This window comes from Hyperoodon ampullatus (assembly GCF_949752795.1).
Source record: "Hyperoodon ampullatus genome assembly, chromosome: 4".
NCBI lineage: Eukaryota > Metazoa > Chordata > Mammalia > Artiodactyla > Ziphiidae > Hyperoodon > Hyperoodon ampullatus.
This window is the reverse complement of record NC_136917.1, coordinates 135,639,100-135,664,774: the sequence shown is the minus strand read 5'-3', so window position 1 is coordinate 135,664,774 and position 25,675 is coordinate 135,639,100. Positions and strand designations below refer to the sequence as shown.

The window sequence follows — 25,675 nt, the reverse complement described above, 5'->3', positions numbered from 1 at the left end:
TAGCATGGCTGAAATTCAGCAGGAGGTATTGGGAGGCAGATGAGATCACTTCCAATATAATATTGGGCTTATATTTTTGGTGCTTTACTAACCTACTGGATTTGGTCTATTACTTATAATGAACCTTATGAATTTCTTTTATACACTTTAAAAACCCTTTAATATTGGTTAAGTTCACTTTAGTATGGTTTTTTTAAAGCATATTTAACTTTTGAAAATTATACAAAATTATTAGAGTTCTTTTGCTTTATATTTAACATAATTTTCAGTGAGTCTCTTTTTTTTTAATTGGACCTTGTAGAAAAAGAGAACAGGAGTTAAACTTTGCTTCAGTTTAGTAACTTAAACTAAACAAGCCCATTTTTCTAGTAACTACAGCAATACAAACAAAAATGGATCTATATCTATTTGGAAAACAGTGAGCTATCTCTCTACTATATTTCACAGATGAAAAGATGTGACTTTTCGATATTTCACTTTACCTTCTAGACTTGCTTAATTTGACAATAATCCTCTAAATAGTATCAAAGTAAGAATTTGAGTTCTCACATTTTTCAAGTACAGATATTGTATCCTGGGTATAAACTAAAATTTGTGGAGGTGCTTCACTCTTCTTCTCTCCCTATAAATATCTCAGATAAGACATCTAATAATAGAGTATGAGTTTTTATATCCTCTGTCCTTCAATCCTATGCTCTCACTTTACCACCCACCTCCTTTTTTAAGGTTAAACGGATAAAGTTATCCCTTTAGACACCAATTTTATTCTTTTAGGCATTATGTCTGCAATCAGGGAGTTCTACCTCTGGGAGAATAATGTGAGTGGGCCAACTGGTCAAGCTTCTCTTTGTGCATAAGCTAGAATAAACTGTCACTCAGTGCATGTTTTTCTTAAAAAGCTTAACTTTTACATAAAACACATATTATAGTGAATTTTCACTTATTACTAATAGTTACATAAATTTTAAAGAGGAATAGCAAACCTTAAAGTCTTAAACCACCTACTTAAAATGAACTGTCTTTTTAAAGAATAGTCAAATAACAGTCAGCCCTTCCCATTCACAGGTTTCGCATTCGCTAATTAAACCAACTATGGTACCAGAGTTGCGGTGGGTGGACTGTACCAGGCCGTTTTATATAAGGGACTTGAGCACATGCGAAGTTTTGTAGCCACTGGGGTCCTGGAACCAATCCCCCATGGATGCCGAGGGATGACTGTATTGTTAGCAGATTTTATGAAAGTCTGGTCTTCATTCTCTGATAATGAGGAAAGCCTGTAAGCTTCGTCCCTCATCCAGTCCTGTCTCTCTGATTTTAGGGCAGTCTGCTATCAGAAGCCCTGAATTATCTGAATGAATCTTAGTAGAGTAAGAAGGCATTCATATTTCCTCTTGGAACTTTAGTGCACCCATACAATCTCTTCAGTTCAAGAAGGAGGAAATGATGCTTGATTCTTAAGCTGAATCTTGAAAGATGACTTACCTTTCAATAACAGAAGAGATGTCACTCCAAGCTGGGAAGCTACATAAACAAGGGCATAGACCTGAGGATAAGTGAGAGTGTTGGTAAGCAAACAGGTCTGACGTTGGGATGATAGAGGGGAAGGACCTTAAAAGCCAGACAAAGGAGCTTGTACCTAAGTAGAGGGTACTGAGAAGCCATTATAGGTTGTTTTATGAAACTTAGTTTAGGAAATTATGTATAGATTGGATTGGAGAAAGGAGTGCCTGAAATCGGGGAAATCCATAGGCAAGCAAGAACAGCAATCTGCTTAAACAATGAAGCCTGGACAAGGAGGGCGAACTGCAATGAAAGAATAGTGTACCCAAGATAAATGTAGGTGAATAATTGTCTTAGTGGAAGTCTGGGAATGGCAAATGAAGGTGTAGGAGGTGTCAAACATATTCCAAAATGTCTACACTGGATTACCGGGAAGTGGGTAGTCATTCAGAGACAAATGTACAGGAAAGGAAAATCAGTTTTATCAGGAAGTTGATGAGTATGGTTTTAAGCAGCTTGAGTTCAAGGTAATGTCTAGGTGCTTGGAAACTTCAAAATGGAAAACAGAAAGAGGGAGAAGTTAATGTATTAGGGAAAATGTTTAGAAAGCAAGAACTGGTTTTGGTTCCCGCTTGTAACCCTGTGCATTGCCCAGCATCTGGCCCAGGACCTTAAGCATAATATGCACTCAACTCAGTTGGCTGAACAACTGAATCTAGTTTAACTTCCTGTTCTCATTGATGAAAAAACAAAACACATATAAAGTAAGGTTAAAAGTGACTCTCTCATAACTAGTATCAAAACAAAGTGTTGGCAAGAATGTGGAGAAAAGGGAACGTTTGTACACGTTAGTGGGACAGTAAATTGGTGCAGCCACTATGGAAAACAATATAGAGGTTCCTCAAAAAAATTGAAAATAGAGCTACCCAGTTCTGGGTAAATATCCAAAGGAATTGAAATCAAGATCTCAAACAGGTATCTGCATTATTCACGTGTTCATTGCAGCATTATTCACAATAACCAAGACTTGAAAGCAATCTAAATGTCCATTGTCAGATAAATAGATTTTAAAAATATGTTATATACATACAGTAGAATATTATTCTGCCTTAGAAAAAGAGGAACATTTTTCCACTTGAGACAACATGGATGGACCTGGGGGACGTCTTGCTAAGTGAGATAAGCCTGATGCAGGACAAATACCACATGACTCCACTTATATGAGGAACCTAAATTAGTCAGACTCGTAAAAGCAGAGCATAGAATGGTGGTTACCAGGGGTTCAGAGGAGGGGAAAACAAGGAAACATTAGTCAAAGGGTACAAAGTTTCAGTTAAACAAGATGAATAAATCCTAGAGATTTACTATACAGCACAGTGCCTATAGTTAGCAATACTGTGTTGTACACTTAAAATTTGTTAAGAAGGTAGATCTTAAGTTGTGTTCTTATCACAAAACAATGATAATAACAATAAATAACAACAACCACTACTAAAGAAAGCAGGAGGAAACTTTTGGAGGTGATGGATATGTTTATGGCATAGATTGTGGTGATGGTTTTAAGGATGTATACTTATCTCCAAACTCATCAAGTTGTGTACATTAAACTGGTACAGCTTTGTGTATGTCTTTCATACTTCAATAAAGTGTTTTGTTTTTTTTTTAAAGTGACTCCCCTAGGGAAATATAACTACTTGGGGCCAGAGCAGAAAATAGGACTCAAGTCTCTCCACTCCCAGTCTAGGACTGTTGTCCTTATTAGAACTATATTAAAAAGTAAATGTTGATAATAACTGTATCTGATGTATATTACTTTACATTTTAATATGTGTGTGAGAGTTTATGAGCATTTGAATGTATATGTGGATGTCAGATACTTTGATTCCATTCTGACATTCCATATTTACAATGATTTTATGGAAAAGGTGTGAAAAATCAGGGAAACAAAAACATTGTGGCCAATTGAATTTAAAAGTAAGTAAACTACAAAAATCTAAATGTCCAAATCTTTAAGAATGGCATGGTAGCAACATACCATTCTAAAGAGATCCAGGCACAGGTCATGCAAAATAAATTTTAGTAATATGTTTGGATATTCTGTAAGTGTTGATAAAATCAGGATGCAGACCTACTTTAAGAAATGGACTATGAAATAATTGACATATTTGGGAGAACATGAATTTTGTTATTTAATTTTCTCCAGAGGTGGGCATCTGCGTAAATCATATTTACAGGTCATGTTTGTAAGCTCAGCAACCTCACATTTTTAAAAAATCATCCTGACCCATCTTACATCTTGCTGAAGTATGCATAAAGGAGTACTTTTTTGACCCATAACAAGTGCAGTCTGTGTATTTGAAAAGCATTAGTTTAAATCTTTGGAAAGAATAAACAGTTAACAGAAAAGGCGGCCTATGCCCCCTTTATGTTTCAGAAGTTTCCTGTGGAGTATAACCTACTTTATATCTTTGGCTCAGAAGCCACATGTTTTTTCAGTAGCAGAACACATTATACCTCTGATTAAATTCAGCTGTTGTTCATTACGATTAGCATGAGCTGGAGCATCCAAGTAACTGCAATGTGGTTCAGAAGAATTACAAAGAATACAATTGGTTTAATAATTTTGCTTTGAAGAGAAGAAACTCAAATGTGCTCAGCATTGCGCAGCCTTCCAGAGTTACCGGTAATCACCAGTATAGCAGGGCTCTGCCAGATGGGAAAAAAATGAGATGCTGGTGTGGGGCTTTCCACTCTTTGTTGTTCTTTGCTTCCTTCCTTCCAGCATGTGCACCCACCCCTCTGAGTGCTATCTAAGCATCCATGCTTAGGGGCTTCGGTGACTTCAGTGGGCTGTCTTTTCAAAATAGATTCTCATGATGCAAATACTTCCCTAGCCAATCCCCAACCCAATATATATCAAAATGTACTGGCTTCCTGCCTTTACCCTAGAGGACCCTGCTTTGTGCCAGGTAAGGTTTACTAGTGGGCTCAAGTGACTGATGCCCTGTTTCCAATGTATGTGTGTTTTAAATAAAGCCTATTCAAGCTTGGGGTGAAAAGACTTTTTAAAAGTTTTATCAAATTTTCTCTCACAGATTTTAATATAAAGTTTATTTTAAATTGCTTATAATATCTTTTGAAGTTGAAATTTCCTCTTTGCCAAACATCAGTTCTTTGGTTCATCTCATTTCTACTCCTCTACCTTTCATGACTGAAAAACACAACAGCTCATGGGGCCACTGTATAACTTCATTCTCTAAGATGACTAAACACTTACTCTGTTGGTTTTTGGTTTTTGTTTTTTAATGCCTGGCAGGAGATACTTGGCACTCTGATACAGACTTTGGCTTGGAGATCAGGAAAGAGTTAGGTGAAAAGAAATAATGTAAATATGAGACAACAATCTCCAGGAAACTTATCTTTTACAGAAGAAAAAAATATAAATATGAAACAGAGCAGTCAGAGGCCAGCTACCCTTCAAATAAATATAATAGCAGTCCTACTGACAAAAATAACTATTATGAATAGGAAGCATTTCTCAGTTTATTAAATTTTATTATATTTGGAGCATTTTCATGGAGAAGAAGTGTTTCTCTCACTTTGATGATCTTTGAGTTCATTAGGTGTTTCTCTAGTGATCAATAATGAGACCCAGAACATTCTTTAATCTGCAATCTACATACAAATCATTGCAATAATATCATATAAAAAGCAGAAATTTAATATAAATAAAATTTAACGAGTTAAAGCAAACTTGCATTAAAGTTTAAAGTAACATTATCCATCGCTCATGAAACAATGTGCTTTGGGTCTTCACCTTGACCCTGTGTGTTTGAGTGAATATGACTGTTATCCTCATTTTCTAGACAGGAAACTGGGACTCAGAGAATGAATTGCCAAAGGTTTAACACAGCGCGTGTGACAGGGCCAGGATGTGGAACCCCAGCCTTATGCCTTCAGCCAGTTTGCTCCTACAACAGCAAGGATTCTCTACAACCTTGACCTGTGGAAATGCCTGCTGTGTCACCCAAAGGCATATATGGCATTCTGCTTAAGCAAAATATCCAGCCTCTAAAGTGAAAAAAACAAAAGACTTCACAGTTAGAACCTCTTAGCTGGTCACCTGAATGACCAGGTATTCCTTATTCGGATTCTTAGAGCATCTGATGCAGTCATAATTTATTCATTCAATAAATATTTATCGAATGCTGATTTTTATATCTGGCTCTGTTATAGTCACTCAGGATATATGAGTGAATGAATAGGTGAAAATTCCTGCTGTTGTGGCGTTTATATTCTATTGGGATGGACAAACAAAAACCAAATAATAAACTTAATAAACAGGTAGGTTATATGTCAGAATGTAATAAGTGCTGTGAGAAAAAATAGAGCAAGATAGTGGGGCTTGAGTATACTGAAGATTCCTAAAATTCCATAAACTCTATGCTGATATTTTTCTAGGATCTTGTCATTTTTATGCAGCTTGGGAAAAGTGAGACTTTCTTAGGATTAAGAGGTGGGATATATTCCAGAGTTGCATGTTCGATGTCAGAAATACACAAATTTGTTTTATATCCTACATCCTGTGTCCTGCTTACCCATTCTTTATCACTGATCCCAACTCTCAAGCTCCCTGTCTCAGCCCTAGCCTACTACACTCTACCGTTTTCTGAGTTCTCACACCCCAGGCTTTACTTATCCAGAATATACAATAGGCCATGGCTCCAGTTGCTATATCAGGTTATTTCCAATTATCATCATACTCTAGAGGTTTCTATTGCCCTAGAGTTCAAATATAAATTCCAGAACGTTTCCTTCAAAGTCTACTGCTTGCCAGTCTCAACCTTCCTGCCCCAGGTTATACAGAAGCTTTATGCTGTGTTCCAGTCACCCATACTTCATTACCTTCCATTTTCAGCCCTCATGCTCCTGTTTCCACATTTTTGCCTGGGCTATCTGTGATCTCTCTTCTCTCCTGCCTTATAACGTAATAACTTTATATTAACATACTGTTCAGAACTCACTTTTTTATAGATTGTTCTAGATTTTCCCCAGTTATTGGTTCATGTTTTCCAGCTAATTAGTACTCCTCCATAGACTTATAATTTGTTCTATTCAGATGATGGAATTTTAGAATTGGAACGGTCTTTGGAGGCCTGTCTTATATCTATAGAAGAAACACCTTCCAAAACATCCCTGATGAGCTGTTACCTACTTCATCTTAACCTGATGGGTTGCATGACTGGCCTATGTATGCCTTGTCCATTTACATTTTTATTACTCTCCACAAGCCCACCACCCTACTACCTCTACCCCTAAATCTCACTAGATGACTATAGCTACTGTTTTCCAAAGGAGGAATGGAGGGAGGGAGGGAGGGAGGGAGGGGCTACTAGATCAAAACTTTACCCTCCCTTCCTGTTTGAGCTACCTGTTGCTTTGTAACAAATCACCCCAAAACTTATTGGATTAAAACAACAATAATTGATTATTTCTCAGGATTTTAAGGATTGAATAGGTGTTCCCCTGCTGCCTGGGGTACTCATGAATGCTCATTTATGCAGGTGTAGTCATCAGGTACCTCAGTTAGGGCTGGAGGGTCCATGATGGTTTAACTCCCCTGTCTGAAGTTCTGCTACCTCCTCAAACATTGCTTCTCCTCCGTGTGACCTCTCATCCTCCATTAGGCGAGACTGCGCCTCTTCACAGCATGGTGGTCTCAGATTTCCAAAAGAAGGTCAAATGTAACCTGCAATGCTTTTTAAGGCCTAGCATCCGAAGTCACAGTGTCATATCTGCTGCATTCTATTTATCAAGCGAATCTCAATTTCGACAGGAGGAAAAATAGATTCTGCCTCAGTGAAGGACAAAGAGGGACAATGTCACATCACAAAGGTGCATAAACCTCCAAACCATACACCACACTTACAAACCTCTGGATACCATTATTTTACCATATCCAGGTTTCCTCCATCATAAATGTAAACTTGCCTCAAACCCTGAATGGTTTGCTTGAAAAAAAGAAGCCCAAGTTTATTAATATGGCCCATCTTCCTCATTTTTAGCCAGGTTACTTAAAATGAAGTCTGCTTGACACTCACGGCTCCCATTCTTGATATTCTTTCCTTCTCTGGCTTCTGTGACATCACTGTTTTCTGATTCTCTCTTTCCCTTTCTGATTACTCCTACCAGTTTTCTTCCTCCACTCATTAAAATCTTGTGTTATTTTCCCCTAGATGTCAACCTTCAGATGTCTTCTTGCTCTGTCTTCTCTCGAGTTGGTAGCATTTACTCTTAGGGCCTCAACCATGCTCATGGCATGCTCCTATATGTTCCATGTGGTTTCTGAGATGTTCCCCAGCAAGACTGAGCCTAGACGCCTACAGAAGTAACACTTATCAGTGCACGCTTTATTGGCCCTTCTTCCTTCCCTCTATCATTTCCCCCACCTCCACATTTGTGCCTACTTGGAATTGCCGCCTCAAAATCTATATATAGCAGTCTGCTTTTGGGGGAACCCAAACTAATACAGCTTATATTATAAATATTTCTAGAATTGGTTATCCCCTTCCTCTCTACTTCCTTAATTCAGGTCTTCCTTTCCTATCTGGATTACTTTAGGAACTCTTGCCTTCAGTCTCTGAGTCTAATTTGCCCCTTTTTGCAATTTATTCATGACACTACAAGTAAAAACTCTTTATAAATCAGGGCTGATCATGTCACATCCCTCTTTATTTTTGTTTAAGATTTATTTATTATTTATTTATTTTATTTTTGGCTGTGTCGGGTCTTTGTTGTGTCACACGGCATGTTCTTTGAGGCATGCGGGATTTTTCATTGCGGCCCACGGGCTCTCCGTTGTGGTGCGTGGGCGCCTCTCTAGTTGTGGCGTGTGGGTTTCCTCTTCTCTAGTTGTGGCACGCAGGCTCCAGGGCATGTGGGCTCTGTAGTTTGCGGCATGTGGGCTCCAGTTAGGTGCACAAGCTCAGTAGTTGCAGTGCGCGGGCTTAGTTGCCCCGCGGCATGTAGGATCTTAGTTCCCCAACCAGGGATTGAACCTGTGTCCCCTGCATTGGAAGGTGGATTCTTTACCACTGGACCACCAGGAAGTCCCACATCCCTCTTTAAAAGCTTCAGTAGTTCCCAACTCTCCCCTCCATACAATAAATCCAAAGTTCTTAAAGTGCACTGTAAGGACATGTGATCTGGACCCTATTTACCTTGCCAGACTCAAGTTCCACTCCAGCTACACTGAGTTACTTGAACTTACTGAAAGAGCCATGTGCATCCCTTCTTGCTTCTAAGACTTTGCTGAAACTGCACCAAGTTCAGACCTATTCAATATAGTAATAGTACATTTATATTTTTGCTTCTCCCCTAAGTTTTAAGCCACCTTAAAAATTGTGTTTTATCCATTTTATATTCCCAGGGCCTGCCATTAATGCTGAGCATGTAGGATTTTCTTAATAAACATTAATCAATCTGTCTAATCTCAACTTAAATACTTTCATAACATATCCACTACTTTTCTCCAAACTGTTTTAACTATAAAGCTAGTTTAATCAATCACATTACAAAAGGTTTTGAAAAATTGGGGGAAAAAAACTTAAAGCCTAACCATAATTTCCTTAATAGAATTTTTTTTTTGGTGTACTCCCTTTTAATCTATGTTCTACATAGATAGAGTTGTCCATCATCTGAAAATATGTATCTAATAATAAAAAGAACCAACACTTAGATAGCACATGTTATAAGCCAAATACTGTACTAAGCATTCTATATACATTAGCTCATTTAATGTTCATGATGATCGTGTCAGGTAGCTACTCTTATTATTTCCATTTTACAGATGAAGGAACTAAAGCACAGAGGATAACTGGCTTGTCCTAAACCATACAACTAAGTAAAGGGTAAAACCAGGATTTGAACTCATGAAGTCTGACACCAAAGTTCATGCTATATTTTATGGAGAGGATTAAATTACTTAGGACATGGAAAACACTTAAAAGAGTGTTCTGCGCATGGTATAAATTCAATAAATGCTGGCTGTTTTTATCATTGCTATTCAAATAAGTACATTGAATATAATTTGGTATCTTTCACTTCAAATTGTCATAGTTTTTCAATAAATTAGGTAGGTTTTTACTTTAAATTAGGTCATAACTAATTTTTTATCCTACCATGCAGTCTTATTAACTATTTTTTTATGACTGCACAATATTCTATGGAATGAACCTACAATAATTAATTAGTCTTGCTGTTGATCAGACTTCTTTTAAACTTTCATGATTATATATACCACTATAAGCATTATATCTTTATGCATTAAGCTTGTTTCCTTTAATTTAGGTCATTTTTTTTAGGATAGATTCCCAGAAGTAAGAATTATACGTTAAGGGGTTTGAACATTTTTATGGTTATTTATGTATATCAGAAATGGCTTTGCAAAGGCATTATATCACAACTATGTTTTAGGGAGTCTGTTCAACAATTCAGTATTTGCAATTGTTGTAAAACTTATTTCCATAATACTAGCTTTGTCCAAAGGACTTACACAGAATAAATCCCATCCCTTTTCAATATGACAAACTTTCAAATTTTGAAAAATTTAAAAAGGAATGCCCAATCCACCTGCACTCCTTCACAACATTTCAACTCTCCTTCAGACATTTTCTTCTCCATGCTAAACGTCCTCAACTTCCCCTCAAGCATCTCTGGTCTGACAAAATTACCAGAATCTTAACTATCTGAGTCATAGTCTCCTAAATACATTCCACTGTGCCTATGTCCCTCTTAATTTTGGAGATTCCAGACATGGCCTGACAGTGCAGAGCACAGAGGGGCTATCACTTTCCTTGACCAGGGCATCTATTTCTAGCAATGATGCCTAAGGTCACATTACCATTTTTGGCACTAAAGTACACTGTTGGCTCATGTTTTCTTGCTATCAACTAAATCCTCCATGACTTTTTCACATGAACTTCTATTAAGTCAGGTTTCCCACATTCTGTACTGATGTAGATAATAGTACACAGTTAAGTGAAGTTATTTACATAGGTTCTTATTAAACTTTACTAGTTCAAGTTTCTTGTTCCAGAATGTTGACACTTCTGAATGCCCAAATTGGTATTTTGATTTACTTAATGACTACCTTTATGCTTTCTGTGTCTTCACTTAAGTCATTAACAAAGATATAGGCTAAGTCAATCCCAAGTGCAGTCTTATGGTATATAATTAGAGTCCTTTTGTTGCTAGTAATCAGTGTCTTTGTTTTTTTTCTTTGTTTTTTTTAAATTTTATTTTATTTATTTTTTTATACAGCAGGTTCTTATTAGTTATCCATTTTATACATATTAGTAATCAGTGTGTTTGGATATAGCTGTTTAGCCAGCAGTGAATCAGCAGCTGTGGATCCCAACAAGTACCTTAACATTCAACCACATTCACCCATCCTATTCCTGAAGATATCATAGGAAACCTTGTTAAATGGCTTGCTAGGACTAAAATAAATCATGATTATATTTTTTCCATTAATTATTATTAGAGTGATTTCATACTTCTGTCTAAAAAAACAAGTGATTTTAAACCTGAGTCTCATAACTATCCTTATTTTAAGTGCCTACAAACTAGCATATACTAATATTAAATCTTATGATATAATGTTTATATTTCCTGACCTCTCTATGACATTATCAGTTCCTCGTGGGAAAAAGTCATTTGTACTTCCATGTGTGTTTTGTGAATTAACACAGCAGCAGGCTTAACCAATAATTATGATTTCAGCCCCCAAATAAAAAAAAATGTGTTAAAGTAACATGTAATACAAGAAAATAAAATATTCTCAAGTCTCTCTCCTATGTATTTTACTGTTTTTAAATTTAAATCAATCTGCAATTTGAAGAAGACACTCTGCTTATTTTAGATAACATTAAGTTACTAACTGAGGATGGCTATCTAATTATGTCTGTGGGAACTACTGTCAATCGTCTTAGAACTAGTCATACAGTAACAAAAATAAAATGTTTCTCATTATTCAGAAATGTTAATTGAGTTATTTAATTTCCAGGGTGCTTATTGGTTCTCCTTTAGTTGGACAACCCAAGAACAGAACTGGAGATGTCTATAAGTGTCCAGTTGGGAGAGGTGAATCATTACCTTGCATAAAGTTGGATCTTCCAGGTATGTAAAGTCAAAATGTTAAAGTCTGATCCTAAATTATGCCCAGCATTCTCACTGAAAGTGAATTTCAACCAACTCAGGAAAACTACAAGGAATCTATAAACATTCTTCCATTTTTATTATTCAGATTTACATAAAATGGCATTTTGATGCCTTTTACCCTTCATTTGCTTTAGAAATTCATCATAGAATATCTATAGATATAGAAGGTCTTACTAGTTTTGTAACTTGTAACCACCTCCATTGTTCAGAATCCTTTGTAAAACCAGTGGTAACATAAAAAGAACTCTTCTAAATAAACCTATCCATCACACTTCCTCCACAAAATTTAACTTAGTGTTTGTTTTTTTTAAAGAAAATAACACGAGAAATAAAAATTTAAATTTTAAAAAGAGAATTGCAAAAGGTAAATTTATATTGAAATGTATGTATTTGATAGAAGTATCAGCGTAGTTAGAACATGACTAGAAAATTCCTACTAGAACTATCCAGGAATTGGAAACCTGTCAGTGTTCTGTGCAATATTAAGTACCATGGAAATGACTCATCCTCTTCAGGTTTATTTAAGATATTGTATTTTTCAGTTCTCCTTTTTTTCAATTTCCTACTTGTTTATTATGAACATTTTCTTCTTTACATTCAAGAGCATAGCTACTTTAATATGTCTTGCCTGATAATTCCAACATCTGGAATATCTCAACATCGCTTTCCATTTATTACCTTCCTCTTGAGGTTAGGTCACATTTTCCTGTTTCTTCTTATGTTTAGTAATTTTTTATTGTATCCTGGATTAAACTTTTGAGTTTTAAGTGTGGAGATTCTAGATCTGTTATGTGCCTTTGAAAAGTCTTAACTTTTAGTTTTAGCAGGCAATTTACTTGGCTGAACTCAGTTTCCAAACAACAGTGGGAAGCAGTTAAAATCTCTATTCAATTCTTCTAATTTTTTAGCTGGGCTATGTGAAGTTTACCCCGCACATGTACAGTTCAGGTCATTCAGATGTTTGGAAAGAATATCTGTATATATTCAAACTCTCCTTTTGTGGCTCTACTTTCCAAGATACCCCCCCTTCACTTGGCACTGCTGTCATTGCCCCATTCTCTGTCCTCTGTTTCTTCTAGACAGGAAGACTGTGAGGTCTATCTGAGGTTTAGCCACTGACTCAGGCCTTCCCTTAGGGGAAAACAAACAAACACAAAAACAGGAAACTCATCCAGTGCTAATCTCTTCTTACAAGTATAGACTCCCTTCCAGTTTCTGCCTGCTCTTGGTTGCTTTCCAGTGCCTTCAGACTGTTGTTTCATACATTTTTTTCCCTTTTCCTAGAGTTTATAGTTGTTATTTGCAGAAGAGTTGTTCTGATAAGAGCAACTCCTCCATTACTGGAAACTGGAATAGAGTTTTTTGTTTGTTTGTTTGTTTGTTTGCGGTACGCGGACCTCTCACTGTTGTGGCCTCTCCCGTTGCGGAGCACAGGCTCTGGATGCTCAGGCTCAGCGGCCACGGCTCACGGGCCCAGCCGCTCCGCGACACGTGGGATTCTCCCGGACAGGGGCCCGAACCCATGTCCCCTGCATCGGCAGGCGGGCTCTCAACCACTGCACCACCAGGGAAGCCCGAGTTTTAACATTAGTGTGAAGATGTTGGCTACACCAAGAACAGTACGGAAGTTTCTGCTGTAGTCCCTAATGTCCCAGGAATGCTCATCCTGGGTCAACGGTAGTATAAAAATTCTAATCTAGATTATTCAAGGCCAGTTCCAGATGCTTTCAAAGCAAACCAGACTGGATTCTGGGACAAAGACCAATGCTCAGATTAGGAGGTGATTGTGACCTTTCAGGAATCTCTGCTTCCATTCCATTAAATCTACATGTAATCTTAAGGTAAGAAAAAATTCTAGGCATGAACAGTGAGACAAATCTTTCTTGAACTTGAGTTTTGCCACTTTCAATTATTTTAGCACTCTGCTAAGCAGGGTTTAGAAGCTTTTGCCTTTCCTGTCCAATCTTTTTTTTCTTCTTCTCCTTTTTTATTGTGAGTGAGTGGAACTGCTTTTTGCCAGGCTGGCATGCTTTAGGGCTCACCATTCTTATTTGTTCTGTCAAATGTAGTCCCTTCATTGTGTCTTTACCCAAACTTCCTGACCACTGCTCTAATCTTGCTCCAGTTTTCTTTGTAACCCTCCTGATGTCCCTGTGATGGTGAAACTAATGGTCAGAATCTTGTGTTTGAGTTTTCTTTTCTGGCCTTCGACCCATTTTCCTTCTTCTTGCCAGAAATCATGTTTCATCATATATAACATGTGGATGTAACATGTTGGATGATTGTATGTTTCCTTTGCATCTACAATATCATGAGACTAAATATTTTATTTATTTTAATTAGCAAAAATATGTGAAAAGCTGTCCCATGTTCTCATTGCCCTGATAGTTATGCATTCTTTTACAGTTCAGCAAAAGTATGTGAGACAGTGATCCAGACAAAGTTTCTGAGACAAAAACCAAAATGTTTTAATGAGAAGACACTTAATTTTACTTTGTTTTCCACCATCATAAAAGTTTCTTCTATTTTTAGTTAATACATCAATTCCCAATGTCACAGAAGTAAAGGAGAATATGACATTTGGATCAACTTTAGTCACCAACCCAAATGGAGGGTTTCTGGTAAGAAAAGGAAGAGTAAAGATAGTTAATGAACCAAGAATTATATTATAAATCTTTATAAAATCTGTTATATAATTTTTAATCTTATGACTTTAATTTTTTAAAAGGCATGCGGGCCCTTATATGCCTATAGATGTGGACATTTGCATTACACAACGGGAATCTGTTCTGATGTCAGCCCCACATTTCAAGTCGTGAACTCCTTTGCCCCTGTACAAGGTACAGATTTTATGCAATGTTTGTGCAGTGTTTGAAAAGAGTAAGCAATGAGTGAGACATATATATACACGGGAGCATACCAAAAAGCTTGAAGTATTTTCTCGGCTACCAGCATTACCAATTTAGGTAAATGTTTGCTTTGCCAATATATAACAAAACTTCACTGCTATTTTGGAACTGATATTAGTGTAAATAACCTTTACAGAGTCACGTCTAAACATCAGAGCTAAAGCTGTCACATTGTTTTTATTTAAAGGGTGAATTTCTTTGAGAAAAGTAACCTCATTTGAAATATACACAGAATGAGAACTGTATAGAGAATTCATATTGAGAACATTTCCAAAGATAACTCAGACAGTGTTAATTACAATTAAGTAGGTATGGGTTTTACTTGATGTGAATCCCAAACCAATTGTTACTGAATGCAAAGAGTATTTCTTATCACTCTTTTTCTGATTTAAAAAACTCTTTTTTCTGATTTTAAAAGTAATGTGTCCACTTTGTAGGATATCAGTTCATCTTTTAAAATGAGTTCCTTTTAGCTGTGAAAACATTTCATATACCTCTAAAGATAGACACCAAATCTGCACGATTGAATCTTTTTCTTGCAGAATGCAGCACTCAGCTGGACATAGTCATAGTGCTGGATGGTTCCAACAGTATTTACCCCTGGGAAAGTGTTACAGCTTTTTTAAATGACCTTCTTGAAAGAATGGATATTGGTCCTAAACAGACACAGGTATGACTTCATGTTTTGATTTCTGTTGTCCTAAAGATACAAATGCATGGAGTTTTAATGACAAATTATTCTGAAAATAAATTAATCAATAAAGCTAAAATTTAGGATGAGCTTTGTATTCCATAGCCCTGTTCTTATTCCTGCACATTACTGGCAGGCTGTTTATTTTCTAAGCAGAAAGTATTATGAAAGCTGCATTTTCAATGCTCTGAAAAAATATTCCCTATAGATATCTATAAAATCATAATTTAATTCTTAATTATAAAATAAGCATAGCCACCTTTGGTAATATCAGAGCAGGGTTTCAGAATTTGTAGAAACTATTCTGATATGCCATCATAGTGTCTTTTCTCCTGCTGTACAGATAAATTAGGAATTGGCCACAGGATACTGCTGTAAGTCTATTTTCCCCTATATTTAATAATTTCTTTTCTTAAGTAAAAAGCAAATGCTCCAGGCTTTAGCTGCAGTAAGTTGAATAATTGGGTGTTTTTCTCCCCATGAGTCTCTGTTTGTAAACACATCCCCCTTTATTGCCACTATATAAGGTGGAACTTCTCACATGGCTCTTCCACTTTAGACAGTGAGTTTGGGTTTAATCAGTCTAATGTTCATTAATATTATATGGCCACATGGCTTAAAATATGGATAAGATGCAATGGATAATAGGAAAATTAAATGTCAAAGTGAGGACAGTGCCTTGAGGGTAGGAATTAACACTAGAATCAGAGTCAAAAAATGGCTGTTGCAGAGTCTGGGGACCTCAGGAGAGCACAGGAGATGACTGGGCTGCACACGCAATCCAGTGTTCTTTTCTTTTTCTCTGAGAGCTCTACTCTTGGAAAAATTTCTGCGGCACTGAAAAAGTTGTATGACCTCATTAATATTTGTCACACCTGCATTAAAATTGGGATATAAATAGACACACACATCTATATACACATATATGTGTATGTATACCTATGTATACACATACATATATGTACACTCATGCATATGTATATATACATACATGTATCTGTGTATATGTATTTTATATTTTTGTATCTGTGTGTATATATATTTTTATACTTTTATGTTTATTTTAAATATATAACATAATTTTATTTTATAATATATATTTATATAACACATATCTAAAACATATATTATATATTTTATAATATATATATATCATACATTTTCCCAAAAGGATGGTAGTTGAAAATTGCAAATTAGAACTCAAACTTCAAAGTGAAATGTCATATGGCTGTATTCCAAGGTTGAATGGATCTCTTTAGAGAGCTAGGTGAGGGGTAATGTTGTGTATATCCCAGTGGACAATAGGGAACTTCTTGAAATCAGAGTAAAATTATTATAGGAAATTGTACTTTTCTTATAATCATATCACAAAATGTAAGTTTTCCTTGATGCAAGCTTCTTATCTGCAGTCATCTTCCCAAGTGGATTGCTGGAAGTTTGGAGAGGATATTAGCCTTCTTCTTGCTACAGGGCATCAGGTGGCCTGCATCCTTTAGAAGACCACTCAGAATGGTGACCTGCTCCTCCTTTTCGTACAATACGTGTTCCACGTGGACCCCTTTCTTTCCCTTCTGAGAACTTCTCTCCCTTCTTCCTTTCCTCTCCTCCCTTATCCTTTCTCTCCTTGGTCAATAAGATTTCATAGAGCCATAAAATTATAGCTGGAAGGGGTCTTAGAGGTCATTTAGCCCCAAATCTCAATTGATGGAGGGGACCTCAGAAGCTAAGTGACTTGTGCAGGGTCTCTTGCTTGTTGATGGCAGATTTGAACACACAGCTCTCCAACTGCAGTGCAACTGTCTTTCCTTTCTGAGACCTCTACTTCTAGAGAAGTTTCAGAGCAGGTGCCATCTGATGGCCCTAAACAGTGGTCTCTAGTCCTTTGTCCCTGTGCCTCCTCGGCCAGCCCCCTGGTTGGAAGCAGGCCAGGACTCTTGGTGCTCCGTTGCCTGCACCGACATACCTAAATTCAAACTGCTGATCACAGGTCTCCCCTCTCTCAACACATTCCCCACAATGAGTTTTCCTCCCTTCCACCTGTTTTATCCACCCCATTTTACCTTCTTATCCAATCCTTTCTTTCCAAAGCTAATGACAGCCTTGGAATATTTTAAAATTTGTATTCATTTTTAGTCATCTGAATATTTGATTTTACTTTTAAATTTATCTATTACACTATAAAAATTAATGTTTTTGTAGCTATTTGTGGAAATTAGTGCAGCTATGACATGTTTGAAGTTTCTCCACAGCTTCAGGAAGCAAACCTACAAGGCTGTTTTAGAGGAATAATCACTGCTTCAGTGGAGATCTATGCCCGTGGCTCAGTTTTGTAAAGAAATAGCTAACAATCAATTGCTTATATACTCAACCCATTCTGCTGCAGATTTGATGTTTCCATCTATGAGAACTATAATTAATTTTACATGTCAGTAGTGAGAGTCCCAATAGAGGAGCTATTCTGTCCAGCACCAGTGGAATTCCAGCCTTCCAGAGTGGGCTTCGTGGAGTTTTATGTCTTTCTGGGAGGAAACAGTGGCTCTATTCAGAGGAATGGGGACGATCCCTGGGGTCTAGATGCTGCCAGTGAATGGGAGGGACACAAACTTACCCTGAGAAGAGTCAGGTCACATTTCCTTGGTTCCATGACCCCATTCCTCAGAGGAAGATTTCAGAATGCAACCCTGTGCACTGAGTCATTTGTAGCATCTGCAGAGGAGCTGCTTAAATTGCTGAGTTTTTATGTCACATTTTGCTTGTATCATTCATTTTGGAGCTTAGCCAGACTCATTCATTCATTTATTCACTTGTTTTTCCTGAGGATTTACTATGTACCAGGCTCTGTGTGAGGGCTTGGATAATTGTGGAGAATAGACAGATGTGGCCACTGCCTTCATGGAGCCTCTGTAAAAAGCAGTGTTTCTCCAGATGTGGCTTGTGGAATTCCTGCTTCTGAATCCCAGAGGTACTTGGACTGTACCCCAGACTTTAAGAATCAGAATCTCTGAGGGTGGGGCTACAGAGCCTGCATTTTAAGTAAGCAACCCACATGATTCTTAAATAGGTTAAATTTGAGAAACAGTGGATTAAATGCATTATTAAATTGATGTGTGTGGTGTGTGTGTCTGCTTTGCTGCACCCTCCAGATTACAGGGACCTCAAGACTGAAGCCTTTATATCTCTTTTTATCCTTGTCAGTGGCCAGCCCAGTGCTTTGCTGTGACATAGTAGCCCTTTAATGAGCACCTGTTGAATAAATGTGTGTATCATAATGAATGTATTTTTGTATTTTTCTCTGTTAGGTGAACATTTAATGAGACTTTTTCTATAACTGGCATTTTAGTATTCTTTTAAGTATATTATTTATATGTTAGGCTTTAGTGTTTATACTTTAGTCATTTCTAATCTTTTTCTGTGTTGGTTTAAGTTGTATTAATGACTAGTTTTTTTTTCTTTTTTTTTTATTAGTTTCTGCTTTAATGACTAGTTTTATAAGTAACTCTCTAAACAAAAGGGATTGAGAAGGACATTTACTAAGCCATCACTTTTGCCAAACTGTATTTAATAGTGTTTTAAGTACAACACATTTAAATACCCTTTAAATCTGACCTTCCTTCAGTGGAGTCAGACAAGAAATTCATTCATAGAAATTTGGAAAGATACTTTCACTTCAAAGAAATGTGTACTAAAATGTACGCTTTTCTTTCATGTGGTCTTACAGTAATTCTCTCGAAAAACATAGACAATTTATTTTAACAATCATTTTTTTTCCTGATTTATTGATAACATAGTTTAAATAAGGGGTTTTTTTGTCTTTTGTTTTTGTTTGTTTTCCATTGAAGCACCCAATCCTGCCCTAAGATTGGCAGAATTAACTTCCCCTACTTAAATATAAAAATGAATTTCAAGAGATACTGCCCAGAAGAAGACGCAAAGATGGAAAGTTACGAGCTAGGGACAGGACTCTTTAAACTCCTCACCCATATCAAGGATATAAAGGCATTAAGAATGAAGTTGACAGATTTGTGAAGTGGATTTCTCTGTAGAAAGAGCCTAGTGAGAAAGGCTTCAGTGAGATCATACAGTGAGATTGGTGTGTGTCTATGAAAGTTGGGACATGCAGTTGATGAGTGTCTGACTCCTGCCTGAAATATCTAAAGGGCAAGATAGCTGTCTGGCTGCTGATGGGCGAGTTAAGGCAGTGGGATTGGCCTCACACCCAGAGTTGTCCGTACAAAGAATGTGTTTCCCATGGATCATTATGGAATCCTGTTAGCTCCTGTCCATAGACTCTCCTGGAAGTAAGTGGAGGCCTCTGCACAGAACAGCCGAAGCTATCCCTGATTCCTAGGGACCACAGTAGTGACATGCATTCACTCAGGCAAGGATGCAGGTGAAGGGAGATCTCCAAAAAGCCCACCAGAAAGATAACACCTGTTAGCACTTACTCCATCTTAGGACAGCACCTGTCAAGTACGAATTTCTGTACCCTGTATTTATCTTCCCTCCCTCCATCGGTGGAGATGTCAGATATTATAGTCAGCAATCTGAGAGAAGAGGAGAAGAGAAACAAACAGCTAGTCATGCCCCTTCCTCAACTACAGGCTTCTCACCTCCCATAAGCTTTAGTAGGGGGAGGAGAGACAATTTAACTATAAATCAACTTTGATATTTTGTCTTATTGATTTTGTTTTAGTTTAGGTTGAACCATATGAAATTGTTGCTGTTTGATCCTTTTTTGACCTACAAATACAGCACTTTCATGTGGTTCAACCTAAATTAAAATATAGAGCTTTTTTTAAGCAGACATTTTAAAACTAAAAATAATAAAAGTCATAAGACATTTATCTTTCCATCCAGTGAGAGTAGAAGAATTTCACCCTAAATAAGTTTTAAAGGGATCATGGGCCAAAAAAAAAAAATTTACATTCTAATTATACCTCATGAGTTCTTGTTTGTTATATCGATATTAATTACAATTATTCACTTGATACAAAGGTAAAGATCAAATATTATGGCCTACTCTCTGCAGTCACAGATTTTTCATTTAGTAATTGCAATTATTGGAAAGGAGTCTCAAAGATATGGAATGTTTCTGGAAGTAATTTTCACCTCAACAGAAAAAAAAAAAAAAGGGAGGAAGGGAGGAAGAAAGGAAGGGGGAAGGAAGGAAGGAAGGAAGGAAGGAAAATAAATTTTAAAACTTTCATTCAAGTTTCCATATGACAATTAGTATACATTAGGAAAATGCAATGCAAGTGACAAAAACATTCACCCTAAATAGTTACTCAAAGTTTCTCCCATGTTTCTGTGCGGTCCCATTAACACTTTTTGCAAACATAGTCAAGGAACTTTTGCAAACCAGTTTTTTACCCAAGACAGAGAAAAGGCTATAAAATTGTTTTGTAAAAAACCACCTATAAAAACAAACCTGAAACACTCTGAGCTTGCCATAAAAGATATGATGGTATAAACGTTATGGAGGTCTTATTGATCCTCAATACCTAAACATAACATTGCTTTTAATAGTAAATGAGAATGATATAAATATGCCATATACAAGTGCATTACCCTAAATAAAAGCAGTAAATTGTGAGGCTTGATATAAAAGTGAAATATACTAATGGAACAATGTCTAGACTGTTCCTATCAAGAGTATAGCATAATATTAAACCAGGCAAAATGAAAGAGGGAAATTCATTAAATTTTAGGAATATTATTTATCTTTCTTTTTACGACATATTTTATGGCCATTTCCCTAGGAGCGTAAACTATGAGGGCTGATTCACTGTTTGGAGGTCTGAGAAGAAACCTGTCTGAGCTGGGCAGCCATATCCTTGTCAGTCAGGCTGTCGTTTCTGAAAGTGATGTTGTGAATGTGGTGAATCTTCCTGTGCACTAGCGTTCTGGTCTCCGTTGTCCTCTACCTCCATTCATCACTCATCTGAGTTATTTTTCCCATGTAGAGTCCAGATCATGGAATTTCCCTGAATAAAAATCTCCTATCCTTGCCTGTGGAATAATACCCAAGCTCTCCAGTGACTTATAAGACGTTCGTCACCTAGTGGCTGTCATTCGACTGTCTCCTGCCTCCTTCCCCTGTTGCCCTGTAGCCACTCTTACCCTGGCCTTCCCTGAACACGTTGCTCTATGCTCTCGTGATTCTCTCTGCCCGGAAAGCCCTTCTCCACCCCAGGCCCCATGTGCGAGGTAAACTTCTGAGACTCAGTTCAAGGGTCACTTTCTCTGTCCTTTTCTGTGGTTATTCCCCCCACCCTTCCCAAGAAAAATCCCTTCCCCTCTGTATTCCCACAGCATTTACACACCCTTCGTCCACTGCTCTCATCTCTCAGTGGCATCGCTTTTTGTTTCGTGAGTGCGTCTCTCCTGGTGGAATGTGAATTCCACAATGACAGCATTGTGCCTTAATCCTTTTATTTATGGAATACAGCTCAGAGTTTCCTGCATTGCCTAGCACGTAGGAGGCAAGTCATTTATGTTGGAAAAATGTAGTTTCTGGAATTTTTAAATTCTCCTTGTGTTAAAAATCATTATTGTACTGACCACCATCTCTCACTCAGCTAGAAGAGACTTGTTTGTGGGGGACACCCCAGATTCCCCTTTACATTGTGTTTCAGGCTTTTCTTTGCAGGTGTTCAACACATCTAGCCCCATTCACCTCTGGTCCTGATTTCTCCCATAGTCTTCCCCATTTTAACATCTTCTAGCCTTACATTTTTGAGCATGGGTCAATTTTATTGCAGCATCTTCCATCAAGCAAGAGACCAGCTAAAGACATCCTTTTCTTAGGACCTACATCTTTTTTTTTTCAAATAAATTTATTTATTTTATTTATTTATTTTTGGTTGCATTGGGCCTCCGTTGCTGTGCAGGGGCTTTCTCTAGTTGTGGTGAGCGGGGGCTACTCTTCATTGTGGTGTGTGGGCTTCTCATTGCGGTGGCTTCTCGTTGTGGAGCACGGGCTCTATGCGCGCGGGCTTCAGTAGTTGTGGCGCACGGGCTTAGTTGCTCTGCGCCATGTGGGATCTTCCTGGACCAGGGCTCAAACCCATGTCCCCAGCATTGGCAGGTGGATTCTTAACCACTGCGCCACCAGGGAAGCCCAGGACCTACATCTTTAATTTACCGACTTTATTTGTGTTTCTGAGGAATCATTTCATCTACCTGTGAACCAGTCCTGTTCATCCCTCTCCATAGTGACAAAGGTTCAGCCAGGTTTCAGCTAACACAGCCTTGAATGGTTTGTGTTGACAGTTAATTTGGATTGCAGCCTGTATTACCACCACATTCATACTCTCACTTAATTGCAGTAGAAGCATGTTGTAGGGCAGGGCTTTTGCACCTTACTTTGGTAAAGGGAAACATAAAATGACCAGATCTAAGTCTGAGCTCTTATCAGATTAAGCAATTGTGCATCCTACAGAAACACAGAAAGCTTTACTGTGCTCCCCTGTCATTACACCCCTAAAGAAGCTATTGATTGGATAATGTTACCTGTTGAATGAAAACCCAGAAACTTAGCTCATTTTGGACATTAAAATTTAGGTGCTGGTGTTATCACTCTAACTTAAGAATATAAGGTAATCGTATAATTCTAAATGAGGAAATAATTCCATTCCTTCATGATTCTTTGACTCAGTATACTTAATAGCTATTTTAAACACTTCTCTTTTTAAAAAAACTCCCTTGTCATTCTGTTGTGACTTTAAGTTTTATGAGAAAAAATTAGTGATTTTTGTGATTTCTAAGAGCGTCATTCCTTCCATATTCCTCACACTCACTTTCCTCCTTGTTCGTTTCTACCCTCAAAAGAGAAAAAGCCATTTGGATAATTAATTCATTTTAATTTAGCAGATATTTATGAAGTATCTTATTGGTCAAGTATTATGCTAGATGTGATAGCAATATAAATAACAGATTCTAATACTTTGTCCCTAATCCTGAAAATCTTCCAACTTAGAAATGAAGTAAAGTCTTGTATTTGGATAATTGCAATGCATGACAGTGTGCCATAAATATAACAAGGATGAATAAAGCAGAACAATTAATTGATCTTTACGAGTAGATAACTCAATATTAGAATAAAGCAATATTTTCCAAGCTATGTTGTTTGAGGTGTTGAATATGTTCCTTACAAAAAAATATTCTCTTAAATAAAAATAAAATACATCAGGTCTTCCAATTCGTGATTCACAATGCATGTTTTCATATTAAAGATTCTGGGAGCACTCTCAAAAGAATCCACTTATGAGTCAGAGTAGAGCAATGCAGGAGTGAGAGAAAGCCTTGCTCTTTTGCTCCATTTGAAATTTGTGGCATTTTTTAACTTAATATAAATAGCAGAGGGAGGCAGACAGACAGAGACAGAGAAACTGTTATACTTTGTATTAACAATTGCTTTCCAAGATTAATTTGATCATGGACTCTTTTTAAAAACTCATACCTAGCAACTGAGAAAGTTAGTATTCCCTGGAAAAGGATAAGGGAATATTAGTTTGGGGCTTATCTGAAACATGATTGCAAATTTTTTGTTTAAATGGAAAGTTCTAAGTGTTACAAACCTCTTGTTTATGCAACAGAATCCTCAGCCAGTTGTGTGCCTGGTTTATGCTATAATGTGAATCAGCTCTTACTTCTCTTTGGACTTATATTGTAATTACAACTGCTTAATCAAGAAGTTCAAACTGCATCTCCCCAGGAGCTAAATGTGTCCCTTACAGTTGTCTCTGAAAAGTAACTTTTCTTTCTACTGTGGTTTATCCCCCCTTTGTAAGAATCTACTGTTACTATTTTCATCTACTCTTTTACTGAATCCAAAAGCTGCTCTATCCATTCTCCCTTAAAGAAAGCCCTCATTTAACTCAGTTCCTCCTTTTAGCCGCCATCTCTGCCTACTTTTTTGCATTTAGCAAAAATGCCTAGAATCTTTCCATCTTTACTATTCCTCACCAGCTCTCTACTTAACTCCACCCTCTGGGTCTTGTACCATTCCAATGCAATTGGCCACTTCAAGTCAAATATGGTGAATATTGATTGTTTATCTTTCCACAAATTCTGGAATGATTTAAATGTCTTTAATGATCATCCTTGACAGATTTTCCAGGCTCAAGCCTGCTTTGCTTCCTCCCATTCTACTATCATACTCTGCTGTCTGTTCTTTACCTGGGTAGCTCATTCAGAAATCTGGATCCTCCTTCCTCCATGAGGGCCTTGTGATTCTCTCTCCCCCTGTTTCCTCACCATGTGTGTTCATCACTTTTTATCTCATTATTTAATTCTCATACTTATTTGACTCGGTTGTAGATGCATGTATACCCATTATGCTAGTACAAATCTGTTTCACCTGCCTTAAATTATAAACTAAGCTGGGACTGAAACTATTTCCACTAAAGTGGGTCTCACCAGTACTCAGCAAAGCATTATATATGTTTTGTGATTTGAGCATTCTCCTGTGATGACAATTAATAAATGGCACCCTTTTCTGGGGAAAACATAGCTGACCTTATTCTTCTATCTAGTTCCTAAGGAAATAAGAACCCCTGTGTCACCCGGAGACCTACACTGAATGTCATTTTTCTGAGATGTGAGTTCCCACTGCCCACTCTTCTAATTTCCCACACTTCTTTATATCTCTCTTTTTCTGTTTATCATTATTTCCCTACTATCTCAGTTTTCTACTTGCCTATGTGAAATGTTATAGTCATCTAGTAAGAATGTATGAGGGTCAACTGTGAGCAAAGCAAAACAGTGGTACAGGATAAGAGAATACCAAAAGCTATGATGTAGTCCATGCTCTTTACCCCTGCTTGCCCCTTCCTAACTTATAATGGAGTTGGGAGATAAAGCACGCATGCAAAAGTTGAGAAGAACACAGGGCTCACAGGAACAGCACAGACAAGTTTGCTTCACAGTTTTAAGAAGGGGAAGATCAGTATGGACTCCCGGCAACTAGGTGGACAAAGCTGCAGAGAAAGTGAAACTTGAATTGAATCTTACCGAATGGGTAGACTTAGCTTAGTTGGAGGGAAAAGGAAGCGCATTTGGTCTGGATAGAGTTCATCCTGAGGAGTCCTGAAGATGAGGATGAATAAAGAAGGTAGGGCCAGACTGTTGAGTGGCTGAAAGTCAGGAGGAAAAAACTGAATTTTAACCTATAGGCCTAGTATTCAAGAATCAGCTTGAAGCTTTATCTACTTTCTATTTGAATTAAAGTACAATTCTCTTTTAAAGTATATTTCAAAGTCCTTGATGTAGGCAATGAAGAGTTATTAGAGTTTTTGAACAAAGAAGACACATGATAAAAGCAGAATTTAAAGACAGTTAATCTACTATTAAT

General features: G+C 37.2%; 1 protein-coding gene across 1 annotated transcript in view; it reads left to right on the top strand.

Moving 5' to 3' along the window:
• ITGA1 (integrin subunit alpha 1) overlaps window positions 1–25,675 on the top strand; it is a gene marked incomplete at its 5' end in the record, with an annotated part of 163,190 nt that overhangs the window by 58,582 nt on the left and 78,933 nt on the right. Inside the window, 4 exons of the mRNA XM_079702706.1 lie at window positions 11,567–11,679; window positions 14,254–14,342; window positions 14,450–14,561; window positions 15,173–15,300. Coding sequence (XP_079558832.1) covers window positions 11,567–11,679; window positions 14,254–14,342; window positions 14,450–14,561; window positions 15,173–15,300 — 442 coding nt within the window. The remainder of the gene's footprint in view (window positions 1–11,566; window positions 11,680–14,253; window positions 14,343–14,449; window positions 14,562–15,172; window positions 15,301–25,675) is intronic.